This window comes from Fundulus heteroclitus, unplaced genomic scaffold (assembly GCF_011125445.2).
Source record: "Fundulus heteroclitus isolate FHET01 unplaced genomic scaffold, MU-UCD_Fhet_4.1 scaffold_52, whole genome shotgun sequence".
Classification (NCBI taxonomy): Eukaryota; Metazoa; Chordata; class Actinopteri; order Cyprinodontiformes; family Fundulidae; genus Fundulus; species Fundulus heteroclitus.
Genome location: NW_023396945.1, coordinates 1,390,758 through 1,413,477, shown reverse-complemented (window position 1 = coordinate 1,413,477; position 22,720 = coordinate 1,390,758). Strand labels below are relative to the sequence as shown.

At 44.7% G+C, this 22,720-nt stretch overlaps 1 protein-coding gene across 14 annotated transcripts in view; it reads left to right on the top strand.

The window, feature by feature from the left end:
• Positions 1-22,720, top strand: part of si:ch211-272n13.3 (ankyrin repeat domain-containing protein 26) — a 42,444-nt gene that overhangs the window by 15,522 nt on the left and 4,202 nt on the right. For 9 of the 14 annotated variants that reach the window (XM_036132534.1, XM_036132533.1, XM_036132531.1 and 6 more), the window contains 21 exons: positions 1,268-1,987; positions 4,725-4,909; positions 5,379-5,579; positions 7,179-7,209; positions 7,298-7,445; positions 8,790-9,003; positions 9,106-9,289; positions 9,397-9,543; positions 9,625-10,087; positions 11,716-12,221; positions 12,299-12,451; positions 15,406-15,581; positions 15,896-15,989; positions 16,148-16,174; positions 16,580-16,657; positions 17,189-17,323; positions 17,406-17,518; positions 17,789-17,936; positions 19,634-19,924; positions 20,007-20,242; positions 20,360-20,597. In XM_036132534.1, coding sequence (XP_035988427.1) covers positions 1,268-1,987; positions 4,725-4,909; positions 5,379-5,579; positions 7,179-7,209; positions 7,298-7,445; positions 8,790-9,003; positions 9,106-9,289; positions 9,397-9,543; positions 9,625-10,087; positions 11,716-12,221; positions 12,299-12,451; positions 15,406-15,581; positions 15,896-15,989; positions 16,148-16,174; positions 16,580-16,657; positions 17,189-17,323; positions 17,406-17,518; positions 17,789-17,936; positions 19,634-19,924; positions 20,007-20,242; positions 20,360-20,597 — 4,488 coding nt within the window. Of the gene's footprint in view, positions 1-1,267; positions 1,988-4,724; positions 4,910-5,378; positions 5,580-7,178; positions 7,210-7,297; positions 7,446-8,789; positions 9,004-9,105; positions 9,290-9,396; positions 9,544-9,624; positions 10,088-11,715; positions 12,222-12,298; positions 12,452-15,405; positions 15,582-15,895; positions 15,990-16,147; positions 16,175-16,579; positions 16,658-17,188; positions 17,324-17,405; positions 17,519-17,788; positions 17,937-19,633; positions 19,925-20,006; positions 20,243-20,359; positions 20,598-20,916; positions 20,975-22,720 lie in introns of all 14 variants that reach the window. The other 5 variants (XR_004929698.1, XM_036132525.1, XM_036132532.1 and 2 more) reach the window with 5 other exon arrangements.

The window sequence follows — 22,720 nt, the reverse complement described above, 5'->3', positions numbered from 1 at the left end:
TCCCAAATGGACATTGCTTTGTGTTGCAAAAGTATTTGCACCCCCTGAACCCCTCCACATTTCGTGACGTTCCAGGCTGAAAATTCCCGTGTATTCTGTAGGATTTAATGGGATAGACCGAGAAAGTGTAGTGCGTGATTGACAAGTGTGAGGAATAAGAAAATTGCATTTTGCAGCCGTTTGAGGTTTGAACCTTCATTTAACCAGAAAGTAACAGATTTCAGGTTTAAACACTGAGCATATAACAACCACGACATGAATGAAACTGCATGAGGGGCTAAAAGGAGTAATCAGATGTATTGATTATTGGTTTATGTTGACAGAACAGCTGTATTTATTCTGAGGTTAAAATGCAGACAGGTGGACTTTACTTACTACTCAGGTAAAAATCTAAAGGATAGTTGCACTGGACTTCATTTAGAAATAATCAAATTTAGGGGACTAAATCCATATCCACGTCACATTTGTATGCTTTTAGTTGTAAAAAAAAAAAATTCTCTACTTACAAATAATACATTAGTTTGTTTTGGTTTAGCCTAAAATGCATCAAAGTGATTCTTTGATGCATTTTAGGCATCTTCTTTAAGGCATATCCATGTCATGCATATCTTTATATCCAACCTAGAAATCAAGCCTTGGATTAATACCTTTAAATCGATTAAAATAGATGAACACTTGTGTTTGTCATAAAGATTTCAACTACTCAATTAATGTTGAGTAGTTGTGTAGTCAATGGCAACCTGAAGGTAATGGTCTAAACCAGGAGTGTCAAACTCATTTTGGTTTAGGGGCCGCTTGCAGCTTAATCTGATCTCAAGAGGGCCACACGAGTAAATTCATTGCAAGATTAAATAGAACTAATAAAAGTGGACTTATTGATTTTTAAAATAAATTAATTTCACTTTTACACATTATATTATGAATAACCTCAGCGTTTTTAAGAAAAGTATGTGAAATTTCAACAATACTTTTACTCAGTTAAACATTTACTTGTGCATTATGCATAAGAACTAATCACAGTGATTGTACAATGTTGAAAAACATTTATTCACATTTTCTGGAACTTAAAAACACTGTCCTATCTCAAATAAGATTGTCTTTCATATTTATGACAGCTGACTGCACCTTTGATATGTTTTTCAACGTGTGGTTTTTAGGGTATGTCTGTTTATTGTTGAGAATATTATGTCAAAACCTTTTTTTTTTTTTTTGCGTTTTTGTCTTTTTTTTTGTTCTGTTTTTCCTTTGTCTAACCGTGCCATGAAAGGCGAAAGATGACGCAGTAGACGGACGCGGGTTAAGTTCGCGCAGCTCGGCCTACGCAGGCTCTGACGCCGCAGAGAGGGACGACGATCGCCCCGAAGAAAGGCTCGGCGTGGGAGAACCGCCGTGGGAGAACCGCTACGAGAAACTCTGGGTAGAGGTGGAGAAGAGGGAAGTGAAATCCACCTATAAGAGCGTGGCTGCCGAGTTAAAAGAGAGGTTTGGGGAGCTTTCTGAGTCAGGCCGTCCTGCGGGCGACCCTCCGGAGGACGCTACCCCCGCCTCCAGCTCTGCAGATGAAGAGTCAAGTGACGAAGGGGAGGGAGAGGTGATTGTTCGCCCCGCGGCCAGAGCTAGAAGCGCCGTTCTCCTCACCATCCCCGAGCAGAGGGAGTCGGGACAGGAGGAGTCCGTGGCGGAGTCGCCTGACAACTCCTTGTGGGACGAAAGGTCAGCCGTGGGCGCCGCTGCTCCATCGCAGCTCCCCGCTGCGCAGGATCAAAGCGAAGGCCATGCCGATCGCCACGCCGGACCTTTTAGCGGCAGGACGAGCCCCGCTGCCGACTCTGTCGCCCATCTCCACGGAGCTGGAGGGAGCAGCGCGGGTTCTGAGGGCGAGGTTGAAGAAAGCCCGATGCCTGAGCCGGCCTCACGAGACACACGTCCCGTCGTCTCCGGCGGAGAAGGACGTGGTGAAGAGGACGTGACGAAGTGTAACCCTGAGGTAGGAATGCTGGGATTTGCACTCGAAGCAAAGGCCCGGCCCAAGAAAGCGAAATAGGATCGCTGCCTCTTACACAGCTGCTTCTGGACCTCATCTTTCTCTCTATTCCTCATTTTATCCAATACTTGGATTTCTTTTCCTTCCTTCTTTCAATTAGGGGCCCATAACATTCTGACTTTTGCTTTTTGTTGCAGTGAAATGTTCATTATTTCTTGTCCCGTGTTTCCTTTCATGTAGTCTTGTCAATCGTGCTCGTTTCACTTAAACCCACCTTAACGCCATGCCAGTCCAGCCAATCAGCTGTGGGCCCTCGGCTGTTTTCTGAACAACTGTGTAGACGAGGCGCGACTTTGAAAGCTTCTCGTGATTAGATGGATCGGTATGATGTGACTCGAGAGGATTTGAATTTACTACTATCCAGGCAAATCCAGTTTTGGACAACTATTGTCTCCATGAGAAAACGCTTCTGTTTAGTCTATTCTCACTGGGCGAGGGGCAGGGCACACCCTGGACGGGTCACCAGACGATCACAGGGCAACACGGAGGTACGCAGGACAGACAGCCGCGCACACACACTCACCTCAGGGCCATTTAGAGAGACCAGTCAACCTAATTCATGTTTTTGGACTGTGGGAGGAAGCCGGAGTACCCGGAGAGAACCCACGCATGCACAGGGAGAACATGCAAACTCCATGCAGAAAGACCCCAGTCCGGGATTCAAACCCAGGACTTTACTGTCGCAAGGTAACGGCGCTCTGAACCGCGCAGCCCAAGGTGTCTGAAAAAATGTAAAACCGTTTTTGGAAAGTGAAAGGTGGAGGAAAATGTCCTCATAAGGAAGCGTGTTGATCAAAGATTCATTGAGTGCCACACGGTGAGTGAGGGAGGCTGACCGGGCCCTCTGTCTTTTCTAGTTTAGCTTGATGCTGATAAACTGCAGCCGTGCAGAATAAGTCGGACTCAAGCAACCTTTTGGTTCTAAAACAAATCTCTGCAAACTTTAGGTAGACCACGTAATGAAAGTCTAGGCATCCCTTCAGGCTGGGAAAGCCGCTACCGACGTGTAACGAAGAGAGAAATAGCTGCACGGGGTACAGATCTGCAGATAAAATATGCCACTGAGTGACCGTCTAATCCCAGACTACCTCTGTGTGCTTCTGGTGTCATACATGTGCTTTGCATGTATGTTTACATGTGTGTGAAATTTGTGTGACGGTTGCATGAATAATAGCTCTCTTTGATGTGTGGAAGGAAGTGAACATTTGTGTGTTTTTTTTCAGCCTCTTTTGAGTGTGGTTTTCTTCATTTTGCATGCTGCGTGTTTTTTAGACACACCGTTATTCCCATGGAGAGAGTTTCATGTTTTGCTTTTCTGTGTTTAGGTTTGTCAAAGGAAAGAGCAATTGTGTCCGCTGTTCCTCTGTGCACTGTTCATCAGTTTCATTTTTTAAAGAAAACGACAACCAAGAGTAACAGCTGCATATAAGATGTTAGGTAACTTGGTAAAACCGGAGAATCCGCGCAGAGTTTAAACTGGGGATGAAATTCTTAATTGAACTTGTTCCAGAGTATTTAAGCTTCTTGGTTTATTTTTCCCCCATTCAAATAAGACTGTTTCTCAGTTTAGTTCTAAGCACCTATGGTGCCTGGAAAAAGTATTCACACCCCCTGAGCCCTTTTTAAAAAAAAACTTTTGTTCTGGTCCAACCACAAACTTCAGTGTGTTTTATACAATAAAATGCAGTGCAATCAGGGCACCTCATTAGTAACTAAAGTCCCGTCTCTCTTTAAACAGCTTTTCTGTGAAGCGCTCAGAGCGGTGAGGTCCACGCTTTATTTTTCTCACGCAGAAACAAAAGATAAATAAATCATTTTATTTTGCGTATTGTTTTTGTTTGCTAGTTTTTTTCACCTGCCTAACAACAAACTAAAGCAATATTTTAATGAAACTAATCTGCTAAAGTCGTCCGACTACAGCAGAAGAGGGATTGCTGTAAGTCATTGCAGTTCATTTTAGCATGTTTGCCTCAGAAAAACAAAAGTTTACACGTTCTTGCATTCTTCAGGGAGTTACTTTTTACTTTGTCGGTCTAGGAACATTTTTGGTCCATCCTTGGAAACGAGGACGCGACATGACTCACTTTTCCTCTTGTCTCCAGAAACTTGCTGTATTACCAGCCCGGTTTAACAAACCACCCAGGTCTGATTTTTAGTAAATATTTCTGTTACTAATTACAATAACGTTAAAAGGGAGGGGGAAGTTGTGGTTCTTAAAAAGACAGACCCTTCTATTTTACATTTTTAAAAGATTTGAATTGTTTGCATCGATTTTTAAAAGACCTCTTATCAGTGAAATCTTCACCTTTAATAAAAAAAAAAAAAAGTTTTTGACTTGTGGACAAATAACTGGCGCTGCAATCCCTTTAAACAGAGCAAAGTTTGTGTTTGTACCGTGAAAAGGTTAAAGGGGTATAAATACTTTCCCGAAGCGATGCAGCTTCATAAAAACGTATTTAACTGATGATTCCAGGTCCATCCCTTTCAATAGAGTCCAAGGAGAAACAGCGTTAAGGTGTTAGGTCTCCAACGGGAGGGAAGACGCTGAATTATGGATGATGAAGTGCACAGACTCGGATCCAAAATGCACCTTAAGGCGCCCCAGCCTCAACCCTTCTCGGCTCAGCGACTCCCTCACGTCGAGTTTATCCAACGCTGTGCCTTTTTTCTTGTTTCTCAGACCGGCAGCACGACGGCGACGGCGGCGGCTACAGTGGAGGAGCAGAGGTGGCGTACTTCCTGGGACGGCGGTGACGCAGCAGTGGAAAAAATACTTGGTTCTAAGAAACCCGAGACCGCTTTAGGTAGCCTGTTGAATCGAGCCGACGGATCTCATCAGGACCAGCAGCCTGTTCCTGCCCAGAGGTGTGCATGTTGATTTTTTTACATACTCACCCTAGTAGCCCTTTGAAATTGCTCCTATATTGAAGCTTTAGTAAACTTTTTTTTCATGAACCACTTCTATTATTTCATTTTACTTTTGAAAAGATTTTTCCCACAGTGGTAGAGTCGGCCGAAACAGCTCAACGCTTGGTGCCGGCCACATTACTTGGCACCCCTGGTAAAGACATACAAGAAAAAAGCCTAAAAATGAACTCCTCATCTGACCCTGAATCAGATTTTACCCGCTGGCCTTTCCCTGTGATCATGCTAGAGCGGTGAAAGAGGAATTTCTGTTTAAGGCTTTTTACACAAGTGTTGGCAGGAGTGCCCATAGACATGTCAATTTAAACTTTCCTTTTCTTTTTTTTGTGTTGGTTTCTTTTTTCGTTTCAACCAAAGGCCTCAGTTAGAGTCCCGGCTCAATGACTGTCAGGTTTATTGCTCTCCATAGCGCCAGCAGAGCTCCGGTCCAGCACGGCTGCGGTAGCAGGAAGCAGGAGAGGCCGGCTGTAGAAGGAGCATTACAGCTGGAGCCGAAGGTCCGAGGGGCCCGGCCCGTCAGAGCCCCTCAGACCGGCAAACGTGTTAACGGAGACCCCTCCTCTGTGTTTGATGATAGCTCTTTAAGTGACTTGTCGGACGATGAAGCAAGGTATATATGCAGTATGCCGCTTTTCTACATCTCTCTCTCTTCCACTAACCCGTTTAGTGTTATTAATCTGAAGGCCAGGTGTATCAAACACAGATGCGACGTAGTTTTCGGAGTTATTGGAAACAAATCTCACACTAAGCAATGCTTGCCTCTGTTTAAGGGAAAGTAAAAATCAACTTGAAACTGTCGACGTAGAGCGCTGCAAAAGTATTTGTTCCCTTTTCTCATGTTTTTGCTTTATTTGCCACACATGCTCCAAATGTTTGAGGTCATCACTCCAATGGGAAAATTAGACAAAGATAACCCGAGTAAATACAAAATGCTCTTTTCAAGTGCAGCAAGAGTTCTGATGAAACTTAACAAGAGGAATCATGTATCTATTTTAGCTTCCAGTCATTGTCTTCCTGTTAAATCAAGAATAAAATTTAAAATTTTCCTCGTATATAAAGCCCTTAATAATCAAGCTCCATCATATATCAGAGCTCTGATTACCCCGTATGTTCCTAACAGAGCACTTCGCTCTCAGACTGCAGGTCTGCTGGTGGTTCCTAGAGTCTCTAAAAGTAGAATGGGAGGCAGATCCTTTAGCTATCAGGCTCCTCTCCTGTGGAACCAACTCCCAGTTTTGGTCCGTGAGGCAGACACCCTGTCTACTTTTAAGACTAATCTTAAAACTTTCCTTTTTGACAAAACTTATAGTTAGAGTGGCTCATGTTACCCTGAGCTCCAAAACATCCATTTGTGATATCTGGTATATGCAAACGGGTTCAGTAAGTTTCAGTGAAGAAAGTGTGAAATCTGGCAGGAAATCTTGAAGATCTTTCTGTTCGTGACCTTACGCTCAAGCTTATTTGTACAGAGTAGCAGGATAACGATTAAAACCAATATGAAAAGTTCTCTAAATAGCTAAAAATAAATACTGAAAGGTCCGGCCTTCAATCAAATTGAGATAGCTTAGTTAAAACTGTTCTGCATGGCACAGTGGGCCATAAACTCTCCTCAGGGATGTAAAAGACTCGTTACACATTATTGAAAATGCCTGGATGGCACAATCCGTTACGTTCAAGAGAATGATTGTTCACATAGGATAGTTTGTTTCCCCTCAGTAAATAAAGTAATGAGTTAAAAAGTGTCTTTTTTTCTCAAGTTATCTTGGTCTGATTTTTTTTAAATTGGTTTGTGGATTTAAAATACAAGTAAAAACAGAAGAAATCTCTAAGGAGACAAATACTACTTCAGAGTGCTGCACTTCTTTGCTGACTGCAGAAAATAGACGAGTACATTTGAGGAACAACAAAAACACTGCAGTTTTTAATAAGTCCTAACATATCTGCCTCTGTGTTTGTTATACAACCATAAAAAAGCAAATTTGCTTTTGTTGAGCAGGTCAGAAATGCACCTTGAGTTACAGCTAAACCTTAAGGTTATTGGTGGAGGGTTAAAATCAGAATAATTTTCCTGATATATTTGCATGGCTCGCAATTGGTTCCTCAAAGGCTTAACTGTATACTGCATTATACCAAGACCCTTCTGCCTTTCTTTAGCACTTTCCAAGCTCATGCAAACCAATCTCTCTGTTTGTGTGTTCCCCTGGATCAGGTTGACCACTAGAGGGCAGCAGAGGAGCAAGGTAAGGCACATATTCACTAACAGGGTGGACTGAACGAACCATTAGAAGCTCTGAAACAGATGTGGGCAATCTTATGTGATCTCTCCAGATCCAGACACCCGAGGAGATGGACATGGCCGAAGATTTGGATGAACTCACCCAGTCGTCAGACACAGCCACAGATGACATGGACTCCCCCACTTCAGGCTACCGTCATGCGTCCCTCCTCATCCAGAAGCTGGATTCGTCCACTTTGGGTGAGAAGTTTCTGCGATACGTGATAGGTTATGTTTTTTTTTTTTTCTTGTTTTAGTTGGAAAATGAAAGTAGATAATCCAGCTTTCCACCAGTTTGAATGTGAGGTATTGCCTACAGACACAGGTACATTTGTTGACCCCGCTGGTTAAGATGTTCTCACACTGAAAATTTAACAAATAGTTTAAGACCGTATAGTTTTGAAGTAATTCGCATGGAGCCAATGCTGGTAACCCTAACAGTCATTATAATAAACGTAAAATAAAAATTATTTATACATTCACTTTTTAAAATGAAAGGTGATCAGAATTTCTAGAAAGTTCTAATTAGTAATTTAAAAGAGCATTTTTCCTGAGTTATAAATAAGGTCTGAGACAGACGCGTTTATTTTATATTTTTATTTTATTGCCACTGGCAGCCGACTTTGTCCAGTTTGGTCGCCACCTCCCCCAAAACCAAATGAAAATGCAATAGAAATTAAATAAAATCAAATTATTCAATCTTTCATGAGCTAAAGAGAAGGGAACCTGGGAGGGGACCCAGGACTGTCTGCAGACATTATGCAAACACCAATGGTCCAACTACCTCTTCTCTCTATGCAATGCAAAATAAGGGTAGAAGGGATTTCTATTGACAGCAGGGGTACCAACAATTGTGCCGTTGATGCTTTTTCTAAATTAATTATTCCTACCATGTTTTTTCCCCTCTACAAATAGTTTTACTCACATTAAAGGATAGATTTAACCACATTTTTCCATGTGGCAACATGCAACTAGAATTAAAGGGGAGTTATTTTAAAGGCATATAACACAGGGGTCCTAACAAATTTGTCTGTGTATGTTTTAGAGGTGCACCCATCTAGCTTTTTCTCATCCAGTCCGATACGATACCTGTGCTGAGCAGATCAGCTGATACCCGCTACCGAGCCGATACTACTGTTGAGGGAATGAACCACATACCATGTTTGTGGTGTTGAATTTACCGACTTTATCACCACCCCTAGAGGTTTTCACACAACAGATATTGCATGTTGCAGTCGGACTTGTTGGCGTATCAAGATTGAAATGTTTCCAAACCGCAGACTTGGCTCTGTGTTTGCTGATCATTAGCTGCTCTTCTTCCTCTGCATGATGACGTAACCGCCGTGGCATAGAAATGAAGTGACTAGATCGCTGTTACTGCATTGCTGTGACATTAATAAAAAAAATAAAAAAAAAACGACTGGATCGGCGTCGTTCATCCGATATCCGATCCAGCTAATTAGTCGATATCGGAGCCGTTACCCGATCTCGTCACAGACAAAAATAAGATGCGGAAGTTCGACTTCGCTGTATCTCGTCCCTCAGACTCAACGAGCATCACGAAGCTGCAGAACATCTTCCACGAGTATGAGCGCTCCATTGAAAAAGCGCGCAGCCGCCACGGCTACCTGGCAGAGAAGGTGAGCCAGCTGGAAGTGGAACGGGCGGCGCTGAAGAGCTCACTGGAGGAAGTTAAAGACGTCAAGTCTCTGCTGGAGCGCAACCAGCTGGAGTTACAGACCGAAGTCACAAACCTGAAGTGAGACAAAGCTGCTTTGGTTTAGGCCCACTTAGAAATCCTCTCCGCTGGGTGTCCGCGCGCTCACCTTAGCTGTGTGTGTGTGTTTCCCGTCGGGTGAAGGTTCCAGCTGAAACAGGAGCAGGAGAATCGGCACAACGCCACCATGATGTACAACACTACCAGAGACAAGCTGAGGAGGATGGAGGAGCAGCACCAGTTCGAGGTCCAGGAGCGGCAGAAGGTAGAGCTGACGCTGCGAAACCTGGAGCTGGAGACCAGGACGCTGATCAGCAACATGAAACAGGCACGTTCCCTCACACTTCCTGCGTGCGTCTGCCCTGCATATCGTTCTTTTGAGTGTGTGTGGAGACATGATTCTAACGCCGGTGGGTTGATGTGCTCAACGCGCAGCTTGAAGAGGAGCACAGTGAGACCCAGAGGTTGCTGGCTCAGGAGCGCAGCTCACGGGCCCTGCAGGAAAACCTGCTCAGCGGTCACCTCCGAAAGCAGCAGGAGATGGAGGCGGAGAACAGGAGAAGCGTCAGCAGAAGCAACGAGGTGATTTCCTCAGGGCCACCGAGACGACTTAAAAGGCAGTCCAGACCTCCCCTGAGGTGACATGTCTTGCCGTGTGTGCAGGCGCTGTCCCAGCTGACGGAGGCCAGCGACAGGGAGCGGGAGCTGCTCCAGCAGACCACCTCCTTGCAGGAGCAGCTGTCCATGCTGCGGGCGGACCTGGAGCGGTCGCAGGCAAGCAGCAGTCTGAAGGAGAGCCACCTGGTGGAGGAGAACGAGACCCTCAGGGAGCAGCTGGAGGACGTGCGGCGGGACCTGAAGCTGAGCAACGAAGCCGTGACGCAGACCGTGTTCACCTGCAACACGCAGCTGGCGGCCCTGAAGTCCGAGCTGGCCAAAACGGCCAGCCGGCTGGAGAGCGAGCGGCAGGCGCGCGAGGCGCTGGAGGCCGAGGCCGAGTCCACGCGCGGCCGCCTGGCCGGAGCCGTGAAGGAGGCGGAGCTGCGCCTGGCGGCTCACTCGGACACGGAGAAGGCTCTGCTCAGGGAGAAGGAGGAACACCAGCGGCTCAGAGACCGGCTCACAGGTGAGCTCTGAGCTTCCTTCCAGGTCCTTTCCATACGTAGGGAAGACAGTCAGTCTGGAAATACAACTCTGTATTCTTTGCCTGCAGTTTTAGTTTTTCTTTACGTATTTTTCAAATACCTGTAAGTAGCAGATGTAGAGCTGGGCGATAATTCAATAACAATACATATCGATCGATAGGCGTGTATCAATGATAAAAAAAAAAGCTCAATAAAAAGTTCAGTAGAATAACAGTTTTCCTTCCTCATGCATTTTAACCATGTAGGTTAATATTACAGTCATTACATCCTCCCAACCAATCACAACGCAGACCCAGGAATGCTCAGTCACCAAGCTCCGCCCCCTTCAGAGAGTTCAGAGCAGGTGTTCTTTTTTCTTTTTTAAAAACTTGCAGTTTTGGTAAAAAGTTGGTTGAATAAAGGGTTGAGTTTGAATTCAGTGTTTGTGATTCTGTATCTACAAATAGGTCGCTAAGCAACAGCATAAAATGGCCAGGGCTGCACTTAAAATACATGTTTTGAATTAGACGATAATTATCGATATCGAGCAATGGGAGTTCTATTTTATCGATATGCTTTATTTCTATATCGCCCAGCCCTAAGCAGATGTTCCCGACAACACTGTCCAAATCCTCTGCTCCATTAACCTGACGCCGCCAGATAGATTTGCTCCGCATATCCATCTGGAAACCTTCCGTTGAAGTAATTTTGGGAAGGGGCGAAAATACTGGTTAGCTGATTGGCCTATGTTGGTGATAGACGGGCCAAATAAACCAATCAGATTCGTCGACGACGAAAACACAACCACAAGCCAAGCTACTCTTGCTGCTGCAGGTAAAGGCTCGTTAGCTCAGCAAAGAAATACTCTAATTCCGATAAAACTTGCTCGATAGCCACGCTAACGCTAGTTTCATTGGCTGAAGCCGCCATGTTCTTTAGACTGAACCGTCGCGCTTCTCGTTGCGTCACACCTCAACCCGCCTCAAAGCCAACGCTGATTGGACGTTCGTTTGGTGAACGGCTCCAAATTTTGTTTAACGGAAAGTAGCCAGACTGATCTGCGAGTGAAACCTTGAAAGCTCGCGAGATCAGGATGGTCTCACGAGGCTACTGCTCCATACGATCAGACCTGTCATGGTCTCCAGGAGCAAAGATTGATTTCAGAGGTTTAGAAATGCATTAGTCAGTAGATCTTTTTACTAGTGTTGCACTGATACCGATACCAGTATCGGACGGGGCCCTGATCCAGCACTAAAATCAGTATCGTTATCGGCGAGTACCAACAAATAGGGCACCGATACCATTTTGATGTTTGTATGTCACTTGAAAGCAGCCTTCTCTCTCCTGACTAGTATTATACATGTTATAGAAGTTCATGAAAGTTGCACTATTTTGGCATTTAAGAGCCAAAAGTTTATTCAACTATTGTCACCCATTCCAGGTAGTCCATAAAAAGCTCTACTACCCTAAGTAGTATGCAGTTCTTCATATACACACACACATCAATTTCAAACAGATGGTATCAGTATCAGGGCCAAAAAATGGCATCGGCGCAACACTACTCTTTACCTTCCTGTCATCTGAGAGCTGCTCTTCTTCTAAACGTTAATGCCTTTTGTTTTTCCTAAAGGTGAGCTAGCCTCTCAGCGCGAGGACGTCAGCAGCCTGTCACAGAAGCTGGCCAAGGCCGAGGCTCGGGCGAACAGCATGGAGAACGAGGTCCACCGGGTCACTCTGCAGCTGACGGAGAAAGGCCTGCTGCTGGACGTCCTGCAGAGGGAGAAGGACCAGGCGGCGGCGCGCGCCAAGGAGCTGGAGAACGACCTGCAGGCGGCGAGGGAGCAGGGCGGCCGCGCAGGGGCGCGCCACGAAGCCGCGCAAGAACGGCTCGCCCAAGCCCAGAGCGAGGCCATGTTGCTGCGGCAACAGCTGGAGGAGTCCCAGAACAAAGGCGACGCCAAGGAGCGCGCCGTCACAGACGCCCAGGAGCGCTTCAGCGACATCCTGTCCAAGCTGCGCTCCGACTGTGAGGAGAGAGTCCAGCTGGTGGAGGACAGGAATAAGGAGCTCGCTGGCAAGGCCGCCGATCTTCGCGATCAGATCTATAAGTTGGAGGAAGAGAAGAATGAGCGGGAGGTGAGACAGTTTTAGGCTTCATTCCCGTAGGACTGTTAAGATGCTTCTTCGTTTCTGATGGCCCTCTGTCCGCACAGGCCAGCGTCAGGCAGCTGCAGCAGGAGCTGGCCGACTCGCTCAAGAAGCTGTCCATGTGCGAAGCCTCCCTGGAGGTCAACACGCGCTACCGCAGCGACCTGGAGGAGGAGAAAGCTCGGCTCCTCAAGGACTGCGACAGGCTCAGGGGAAAGGTAACGGCAGGAGGCAGCTAAACTCTGTGGAAACCTTTTCCTGTCACTGGAAAGGTGCGATGCGTCACAAAGCCATCGTCTGCTGAAACCACTGAGCTATATTATACGCTGGAGTGCAAATCGCCGTCTGTTTGAACGAGTCGCTTTGAACCCACCAGCCGCCATATTGGTACTCCCTATTTTCCCCCAGTAACTATGGAATATGTGCGCTACAGCATCGAATAACGAGGATTTTCTCATGTTCAGGGGGGGCTTAAGACTTTTAAAATGTCAAATGCCATATATAGGCCGTGGGCCAGAATCTGTAGGACGCTTCCTTAAGAAGTTTCGTATGAACTGTCAGGGGGCAACTTTCTTCCACCAGGATAAGTTGCTACACATAGCAGTGATCTCAAAACACCAATGTTCCCACGTTTTCGCTTGCACATTAATAAGTTATAGCCGATAAAAAATCTAAACTGTGGCGCTCCGGTCCAAGAGGTCACGTGATTCGATTTTTGCTGCTCAGCCAATCAGATCGCTGTATTGTCAGCTGTGCGCGTTCATCAGTTCATCATGGCTGCGCTCGTAAGATGTTTGTATGCATTTGTTTCCAGATGAAGAAAGCCCAATAATAGCATTTTCTGGCGCCAGCTGGCAGAGATCTTGATGGCAAGAAAAAAATAAATAGCCCAGACCATCTGTCCATCCATCCATCCATCCATCCATTTTCTAACAGGCTTATCCCCGCTGGGTTTGCGAGGTGCTGGTGCCGAGCTCCAGCTGTCAATGGGTGAGACGCGTTGTATAAACTCGTTGTGCCAAACGAGTTATCCCCTTCGGAATTTGTAGAATTTTGTATTGTATTTTTGAAATCAATAAAAGTTTTAACCTCCAGCTTTGTGAAGTCTAAATATTTTAAACATCACATTCTAGTAAAATGAAATTTATTTTTTTTAAACTCCTAATACGTTGTTCTATTTTTAAAAGAGACATATCTCGTTTTCTTAATACGGTTAATATCTCGATAAGGTTCTTGGTTGAATTAAAATCTTATTAAATCTGATAATTTTGGCTGTGCCTTTATTCAGTGTTCATTTGATCACACGTGAAATCCGCTTTATATAATCTATTCATGCGGGTTTAGCTACCAAAAAAGAAAAAAAGAGAACCAGCAGACAGCTGTGATGGACTTAGGAAGGTGGATTTTGGTTTCAGCAGACAGACATTCGACAATCTAATAACATAAAGCTAATATTTTCGTGACACATCTGGAAATGACCGTTTTCTTTCTCATAACGTATTATACTGGATGGATGGATGAACGATAATGTAACGACACCATTGCTATATTTCGTTAAGAAAAGTAAAACATCCTCATTTCCACGCCTAATAGGTTGGAAATGAGGCGGAGTTGACTAGATTCATTCTTCCAGCTGAATGCGCTCTTGGTGCAGGGAATACAAATTCTGGCGGGGATAAGTCGTTTGGCACAACGACACCTGTGCTATCCTAGCGCAGCAGGTCTTGGTGATATCACAGTAAATTGGGCAAAAGTCTGGACTATTTCTGCCCTGCGATGGACTGGTGACCTGTCCAGTTTATACAACGCCTCTCGCCCATTGACAGCTGGAGATAGGGACCGGCACCTCGCGAACGCAGGGATAAGCGTGTTAGAAAATGGATGGATGGATGGATGAATGGATGGATGGTCTGGGCTATTTATTTTTTTCTTGCCATCAAGATCTCTGCCAGGTGGCGCCACAAAATGCTATTATTGGGCTTTCTTCGTCTGGAAACAGACACAACAGAAACAACCATCTTACGGGCGCAGCCATGATGACGTGGTAAACTCGCTCAGCTGACAATACAGCGATCGGATTGGCTGAGCAGCAAAAATCGAATCACGTGACTTATTGGACTGGAGCGCCACAGTTTAGATTTTTTATCGGCTATAACTTCTTAATGTGCAAGTGAAAACGTGGGAACATTGGTGTTTTGAGATCACTGCTATGTGTAGCAACTTATCCCGGTGCAAGAAAGTTGCCCCCTGACAGTTCATACGAAAAGTCACCGTACAGATTCTGGCCCACGGCCTAATACTTTTATGTTATGTTCTAAAAATATCAAGTACTGAGAAAGTCATGTGCTGAAATATTTTGCATTTTATTCATTTAAATATATATATTTAACATTTATAAATATATAAATAACAATATACAAAAACATATATTTACATATGTGTATACATATATATACATATATACATAAACACATACTTATTTATACATATATATATATTTAATATGAATAACATGTAAAATATTTCAGCACCTAATTTCCTAGTAGTTGATAGTGTTAGTACATCCACTGACTGTAGAATTACCTATGAAACGTTTTCACTCAGCCAGAAAACTGCTTGTTGTTGCAACCAAATCCTATGGAATCTGTGAGAGTAGAGAGTAGCAAGATGGCGGCCAGTGACTTCAGTTTTTTGGCAAAATCAGCACTCCAGTGTATTATATAGCTGAGTTGCTGAAACGGATCAGTTGCAATCGCTAAATTGCGTTAAGCAATCAGGCCTGGAAAAAAAGTCCTCTTGAATTTAGTCACATTCAGCAACACAGCAATCACAAAGCTTTATGTAGTAGAGGCTGAATGACACACGTTTTCAAATTTTAGGGGAAAAAATCAAAGCGTTCAAAGTGTAGCTTAGATTCTTATTCAACCTGAGTTAATAGTGTGTAGAAACACTTTTTTTTGTTACTAGTTTTTGTTGCACTGTGACAAAATCCTAATGAAATAGGATGAAGTTTTTTTTTTTTATTATTAATTTTATTTTTATTAAAATGTGTCAAAACGTTCAAGAAGTACAGTATGCATTTATTTCTAGGCTGTTTGTGCTATTCTGGGTTGGTCACAGGATTTTTTTTTACTTTGCTAGTGAGCATTTTGCTTCATCTCTCCTCACCCAGCTGGAGGAAAGTGAAGATCAGTACGTGCAAGCGGAGCGCCGCATCAACGGTCTGAAGAGCAGTCTGGGCGAAAGGGAAAAGGAGCTGAGCAGCGCCTCTCAGAAACTCCAGGAGGCGCTGTCTGCCTCCGCAGCCTCTGAAATCACCATCAAGCAGCTGGAGGAGGCTGTGCAAAGGTGTGCGCAAAAACACAGGTCCAGCTCTCTGTGATAAATGTACTGATCTAATGGTTTCTGCCATGTCTCCAAATGAATCCATAGTGATCCCTTTGTATTTATTACTTCTGAGCGGTGTATGGCCGGACTGAGGATTCTGGAAAAGTCTGAATTTGTGACAAAGAAAGATTGTCTAGAAACCCACTGTGTACATAGGTGTTTTTTTAAATACAGCTAATAATTTGGAGTAAAGCTCATATACAACATTGTTTCTGTCACTGTCATGCGAGGCGGTTATTTGGCTCGGATTGATACAGCGCGTTAATGTCGCCTAGGCTGGAGATTGAGAACGCCAGACTAGAAGCTGCTGCAAAACAACAGTCCAATAAAATAGAGGCTCTGCAGAAAGGTGCCCAGGAAGCTGCCATGGTGAGTAACATTTATCTGCTCACACAGGGTCTCAGTGCCCCACGTCTACTTGAAGCTGAAAAGTGCAATACGATATTCCTCTTATGCAATGCTGCTAGATCAAATATTTGAAATGTTAAAGTCAGTTTTAAATTTAAGGGTATACGATCTTTTTTCAGCTAACTGACTGCTCACCTGGAGGAGGGGTCAGTATCGTGGATGTAGGCGTAGTTTCTCCGTGTGGGGTTGTTCTTCTTTCTTCGCTGATTTGTTTTGTTCTCTTTGTTTTTTTGAACTAGAAATAAACTTATATTCTCTTTTTGGTGTCATCAACTAGACCAGACCTCCAAGCATAAGTGGGGGCGAATCTCTTGGTGATGGAGAAAATGTCTTTCCTCTCCCAGTCTCTCTTTTTTTTAGACCCGTGGTGTCTTTCTTTCAGTTGTGACTTAATTCCTGATTGATGCACGTTACCTCCTTTAGTTTGCTCTCAGCTTTCTGAAATCAATCAATTGATTTTTTTTTTTTTTTTGACAGCAGCAGAAACTCGAAGACGCTTTAATTGTTCGTGTTTCATTTTAAATCGTGTTTTTTTCTTTTTTTTTCTGAAGGTCCGTGGACATTTGGAGGACTTGGTAACAAATCTCCAAAGTAGCAAGATGACTTTGGAGGAGCAGCTGAATAAAGAGGTGGGGGGCGCTTGTGTTCTTTCTTCTCTGTACATTTATGTTGTTTTTATATGTTAAAATAAAAAGAAAGTTGCTCTTTGGGACAGATAAAATAAATTCAGGTCCTTTTTTCCACTGCAAAAAAGCAAATCAAAATACAGCCCTGGTCATAGGGTCACATTTACTCTTCGTTGGGCTTTTAAATCATTATTTGAACCATTTCTTTTTGAGTACTATGATTACACAACACTGATTGAAGTCACGGCCGTGCCATGCCTTGATGGTAACCTAATGAATCCATGCCAAAACCAGGTTTAATGAGTTGGTCATTGTCCTGTTAGAACATCCCACAGTGTCCAGGTTTCAATCATCTAGGAGTTGATTTGCAGTAAAGTTGAAGAATTTCATCCATTTTGAGCAATGCATCGTTCAACTCTACCGGCAGCCAAAAACAGACCCTCAGCATGACGTTGCCACCGCCGTGCTTGGGTGTATGTAAACTTCCGAGCAGCACCGTACCCTGAGCTCGTGTGTTTTTTTTTCCCCCTGCAGGTGCAGAGACAGAGCATGCTGTCTCACACCGCCCAGGACTCTCAGGCCCTGTGGGAGGAAGAGCTGAAGAGCCGCTCCAAGCTAGGACTGCGCCTGGCCGAGCTGGAGAAGGAGAAAGGGGAGCTCACCGCCCAGGTGATTGTCCTGCCATGCACGCATGTAAAACGCAGGCTGAGTTTGGTGCGGAGGGTCACTGAGGGCGTTTGTTGTCTTCCAGATGGAGATGGAAAAGAAGAAGGCCAAGAAGGTGGGCGAGCAGAAGAAGGCCGTCGACGCGCGCCTCGATCAGGAGATGAAGAGAAACGTGGAGCTTCAAAAAGAAATGTACAGGTGACCTTTGGCCTCTTCTCTGTGACGTTGGGCAGCACGTCCTCCTGTTTAGACCCGCCTAGGGTCCACTAGAACCGGCTCCTTGGCCTTGTGGTACGCCACTGTGAGTGTTTTTATAAAGTCCCCAGTCGGCTGTGTAGATTCCTTAGACCTGCTGTAGGTGCGCCGTTTATTATTATTATTTATTTTCTGACCCGTGTTCGTTTGTTTCTTGTTTAAGGATGTTTCTCTTGAAGCTTTATACATTTGCTCTGTACGTTGATTTTTAAGGCTGCGCACTTTACTGAAAACGGCCAAGAAGAAGCTGCGGGATCACGAGGCGGGGGGAGGTGAGCTTGCCTCTCCGATGAACTCTCTGCGGATGGACCTGGGCCGACACCACCAGGCGGACGGTGCCTTCGGATGGATGAAGGACAAGGTTTGTCCATCAGACTCTCAGTGTCCACCTAATGCGGCGTTCACACCACAGGATGCTCTACACGGCCAGAGTATCCCCACCCCTTCAGCCTGCTGTTACATTTTGTCCAACCACAATCCAGCGTCAGTATCGTCAGGATTTGATGTGATTAAAAATTAAAAAAAAAAAAAAAAAAAAAGTATCTCATAATTAGGATGTTGAAAGAAAAGTAAACCATAAAAATCCTGGGAGTGCCGTTTTGAAAAGTCTGTAAAAATATTCAGTTTGATTTGCTTAGTTTTGAATATGGTGTTGAAAAAGGAAAATTAAAGATGGGAAAAAAAAAAAGGTTTTAAGGGTAAAAATCTGATCTGTTTAGATGGCAACCATTGCGTTTTGGTTGACACTTCAGAACTGGCGGTTTTGTCCATCTAATGTAGGGGTGTCAAACATACGGCCCGCGGGCCGGATCCGGCCCGCCGAACAATTTAGTCCAGCTTTGTGGCTAGATGCATTATCATTATAATTTTTTATTTATTTATTTATTTATTTTTTTTATTTTTTTTTTTTTTTTCCAGTGTCCTGTCTGGCAATGTGGCAATGAGATGCCACAAAGAGCTCATCAGATTTGACTTTCACAAGTGGACAAGATAAAAGGAAAAGAATGATAAAACAATTCATAAAAAACATGTATTTTGTTTAATTGAAAATATGCAGTTCCTATATTGTCCACGAGGGGCGCTGTGTTTTAATTAGCAGATTAAGCTTCAGGTGTGGAAAAATTCAAATCATTTCTTAATTTTTATCTGTTTGATGTATTTTGTCATGCAGGACAGTGTTTTTAAGTTCCAAAAAATGTGAATAAATGTTTTTCAACATTGTATAATCACTGTGATCAGTTCTTATGCATAATGCACAAGTAAATGTTTAACTGAGTAAAAGTATTGTTAAAACTGCACATACTTTTCTTAAAAACGCTGAGGTTATTCATAATATATTGTGTAAAAGTGAAATTAACTTAATATAAATATCAACAACAAGTCCACATTTATTAGTTCTATTTAATCTTGCAATGAGTTAACTCGTGTGGCCCTCTTGAGATCAGATTAAGCTGAATGCGGCCCCTCAACAAAAATGACTTTGACACCCCTGATCTAATGGATCATTTTGGTTTTTATGCGTCAAAAATTCAAACAGATCCTTTCAGTGTTTTTTTTTTATTTATCCTTTTTTATTGGCTCCTTTTACTCCTGGTTTCTAAACCAAAGTTTCTTGAACCGGGTTTGGTTTAGATGTAACACCAAAGCACTGGTGAAATGATCGCAGAAACTGTGATTTAAGGAGCAACGTTTGAGTTCCAAATATATTTTCAAAGTATTTTAAACAGATGTAAGTCTGGCCGGCCGGTGTGTCGTTTCATGACTTGGTTGAGAAGGAAAAAAAGAACGGGTAATAAAAAACAACCAGCTGAATATTTTGTTCTCCATAAATAATGTCAGTTATTGCAAAGCAATGTCTATAAATCAATAAAATTTCAATTTCCACCACCATGCTTAAGCTGTATCTACACCTAGATCAAAGCCCACACTGGTGGACTGGATCAGGGGACATGAAGACATTTTTCAGTCTTAATGGGTCGTGGATGTCGTTGCGGTACGCTGTGTGTTCTCAGTCATATCGTAAGGTTTGACTTTCAGACGTGTTTCCTCTGTCTCCAGGTGGAGGATCTGCAGGGGCAGCTGGAGAAGGAGACGTGTCGACGCGACCAGCTGGAGAAGCTGAACGAGCAGCTGAGGGACCAGGTGGCCTCCCTGAAAGGCTCGGGCCGCAGGAACGACGAGCTGGAGAGGAGCAAGAGGCAGCTGGAGGAGGAGGTGCTGGAGCTGAGGCGGCGGACGGAGGCGGCGCAGACGGACCAAAGCCAGGCGGAGCGGTACCGCCGCGAGGCCGAGGAGAAGGCCCGGCAGGAGATCCAGCAGAAGCTGGAGCAGGTCAACCTCTTCCTCCAGGTAAACGGCTCAGATGAGTTCAGCTGTGAGGTGTTTCAGTCTGGATTATGGTCAGGCTAACCGTGGACTGTGCCTTCCCCAGTCCCAGGCCGCCTCTCAGGAGGCGCTGGATCAGATCAAAGCTGCCAACGAGGCCAACCTGCGCTGCCAGCTGGAGCAGAAGATCCGGGAGCTGGAGGGGGAGCTGGGCCGAGCCCGCTCCAGTCAGCTGGACAGCCTGAGCCAGAAGGAGTCCGCGCGCTCCGAGCTGGAGCGCTACCGAGGGCTCTACGCCGAAGAGACGCGTCTCCGCAAGTCGCTCGCCACTAAACTGGAGAGGTTAACGTTTCGTTTCCAGACGTCCGCTAGAATGTCGCCCGTTTCTGAACGGACCGGTGAAGCTGTTCATTAACGCGTCTTTTAAAAACACTAAACACGTTTTCTCTCCACCGGCAGGGCCAACGGTCGGCTCGCAGAGGCCAACTCCAAGCTGCTGAGCGAGCGCAGCAGGTCTCTGATCACGGGCAACATGACCAACGGCAGTCTGGTGGGGCCTCCCCTGGACCTGAGCTCTCTGGGCCCCCCCGCCAACCCCGGGGCCACACTCGGCTCCCTCAGCAGGGGCTTTGGATTCCCGCTCCTCGGTGCCGTGCCGGACGGACAGAACCGCAGGGTGGAGGACTACCTGGCTAAGGTCTGCCCAGTCCTCTGCTTTACCTACACTTATGGAGATTAAAGAAGGAAAATCAGTGTTCCTGTTTCTTTGTGGAGCGGCTTCCATTTCATCCGTGTTTTAATCAGTGATTTAAACAAAAAATACGATTGCATGATGTTTAAATGGGACCGTCATAATCAGAGACGTCTGAGTGACGGCGTGTTTCAGCTGGAGAAATATCCACAGCTTAGATGACTGAAGTTTTCCTCTTTTTTTGTTTTTGTTTTTCCTCCTGTTTATTATTTCTGTTCTCTTCACTACTACCTCTAACCTGTTTTCTATTTCTCACTCTTTTTAGCTCCTAGCTCAAAAGTCTGTTTCTCACTTCTCCTCTCTTCAGCCAGACCCATGACCAGGTGTGTTGCTGCTTCCTCTGCCTTGCTTCTTGGCTGATCGGTCGTAGCTCAGTGGAGCAGAAAGCTGCCGAACAAAGCCGCAGAACGCGAACTGTAGGATAATAAGAATGAAATCCTGACCCATGCAGCTTCTAAAGAGCATCTAAAGGATCGTTTTGCTCGCAGCGCTTGAGCTTTACTGCCACAGTAGCAAACCTCAGCGTGTTTTTTTGAGGGATTACATTTAAAAGATCAGCACAAAGTGAAGTGGAAGGAGAAAGACGCTTTTAACTTAGTTTGAAGAAAACGTGCCGTGCATTTGTGTTCAGAGGACTTTAGTGAAGAGACGGCACAACCTGAAGATCAGGGAGGAAGACGTGGAGAAGTTAGAGGAATTCATAGAGTCGGGACGGACGAGCAGGGAGAATGAATCAGGGAAGCAGCAAAGAGGCTCATGGTGACTCCGGAGGAGCTGCAGCTCAGGTGGGAGAATCTGTTGACAGAACAGCTAAAAAAAAAAAAACAAGGTACCCTGAGAAAAGCTGTTGTTGAAGGAACAGCAGTTTCCCATGAGCCAGCGCAGGGGACGTAACAAACAAGCAAAGGACTGGCGCTCTACTTTATCTTTCCCATTAAATGCCACCAAACACCAAAAACTGCAGTTTGTGGTCGCAACGCGTCAAGACGTAGAAACGTTCGTCAGCCGTGAAAGCCTTCGCTAAGCGCCGCAGGCCTCGGTGTGCCTTCACTAACCGAGGGTTACGTCTACGACAGGAAGCAACAATGACTCGGCAGAAAGCTGCTAACGCCTATTCCCGCTCAACCTGATGCTTGTTCCTGCCAGGACTGCAGAAAATCACTCAGTGGTGGTTCTAGCTCAGGAGCCTGCAACCTTTACAGTCCATAGAGCCATTTATCCTACAGTCCACTTGAGTTAAAAAAGACAAGTTATCATTTTTGATAAAGATCTACTGCAGGAAATCTGTCGTCATCATTAAAGAAATGCCCTTTTATGTCTATTTTGAGGTTAAAAAAAAAGAGGATGGATGGGATGTTGATATTTGTAGATAATGATGTAAAAAAAAAAGAAAATCATAGTTTCCAACATAATGAAAAAATATTGATTTTAAAATGAAATATGTCTGGCACTTTTAGCATCATTCTGTTGTGAAAATTAAAAGCAGGTATCCCAAGAAAAAACTGCTAAAACCTGCATTTATCATCATTATTACATTTAAGTACCATAATAGAAATATAATTTGTAGCCAAAGTTCTTTAGAGTCACTGTGGACGGTCCAAAGAGCCACTTGTGGCTCCAGCGCCACAGGTTGCAGACCCCTGGTCTGGACCAGATTTACCAGGGTGGGGCCAGTGTTGTGTTTCATTGAGGCAAAGAGCAAAATATTTAAACCAGGACAAACAGGGCAAAATGTCATCACATAATATATTAAGTGGGCCACAGAGCGAAAGATCCACATGTGGCTCTGGAACTGCAGGGCACACCCCTGAAAAGTCTGATCCTGCTGAAGCTAAAAGTGAAACACGATCATGTTGTGGTTTGTGTTCCAGCACATATCATAAGAAACATAATACTGAATCAATGCATTGATTCAGTATTATGTCTCTAGTAAAGGGGCCCTGGCCCCTGACGGCCCCTGTCTAGAAGCGGCCATGCAGTGCTGCACGACTGCCGGGGCTACGCCTTGTTTCTGCCCCAACACAGAGACCACACCGCCACGCCACAAAAGAACCATTTGAATTGAAAGT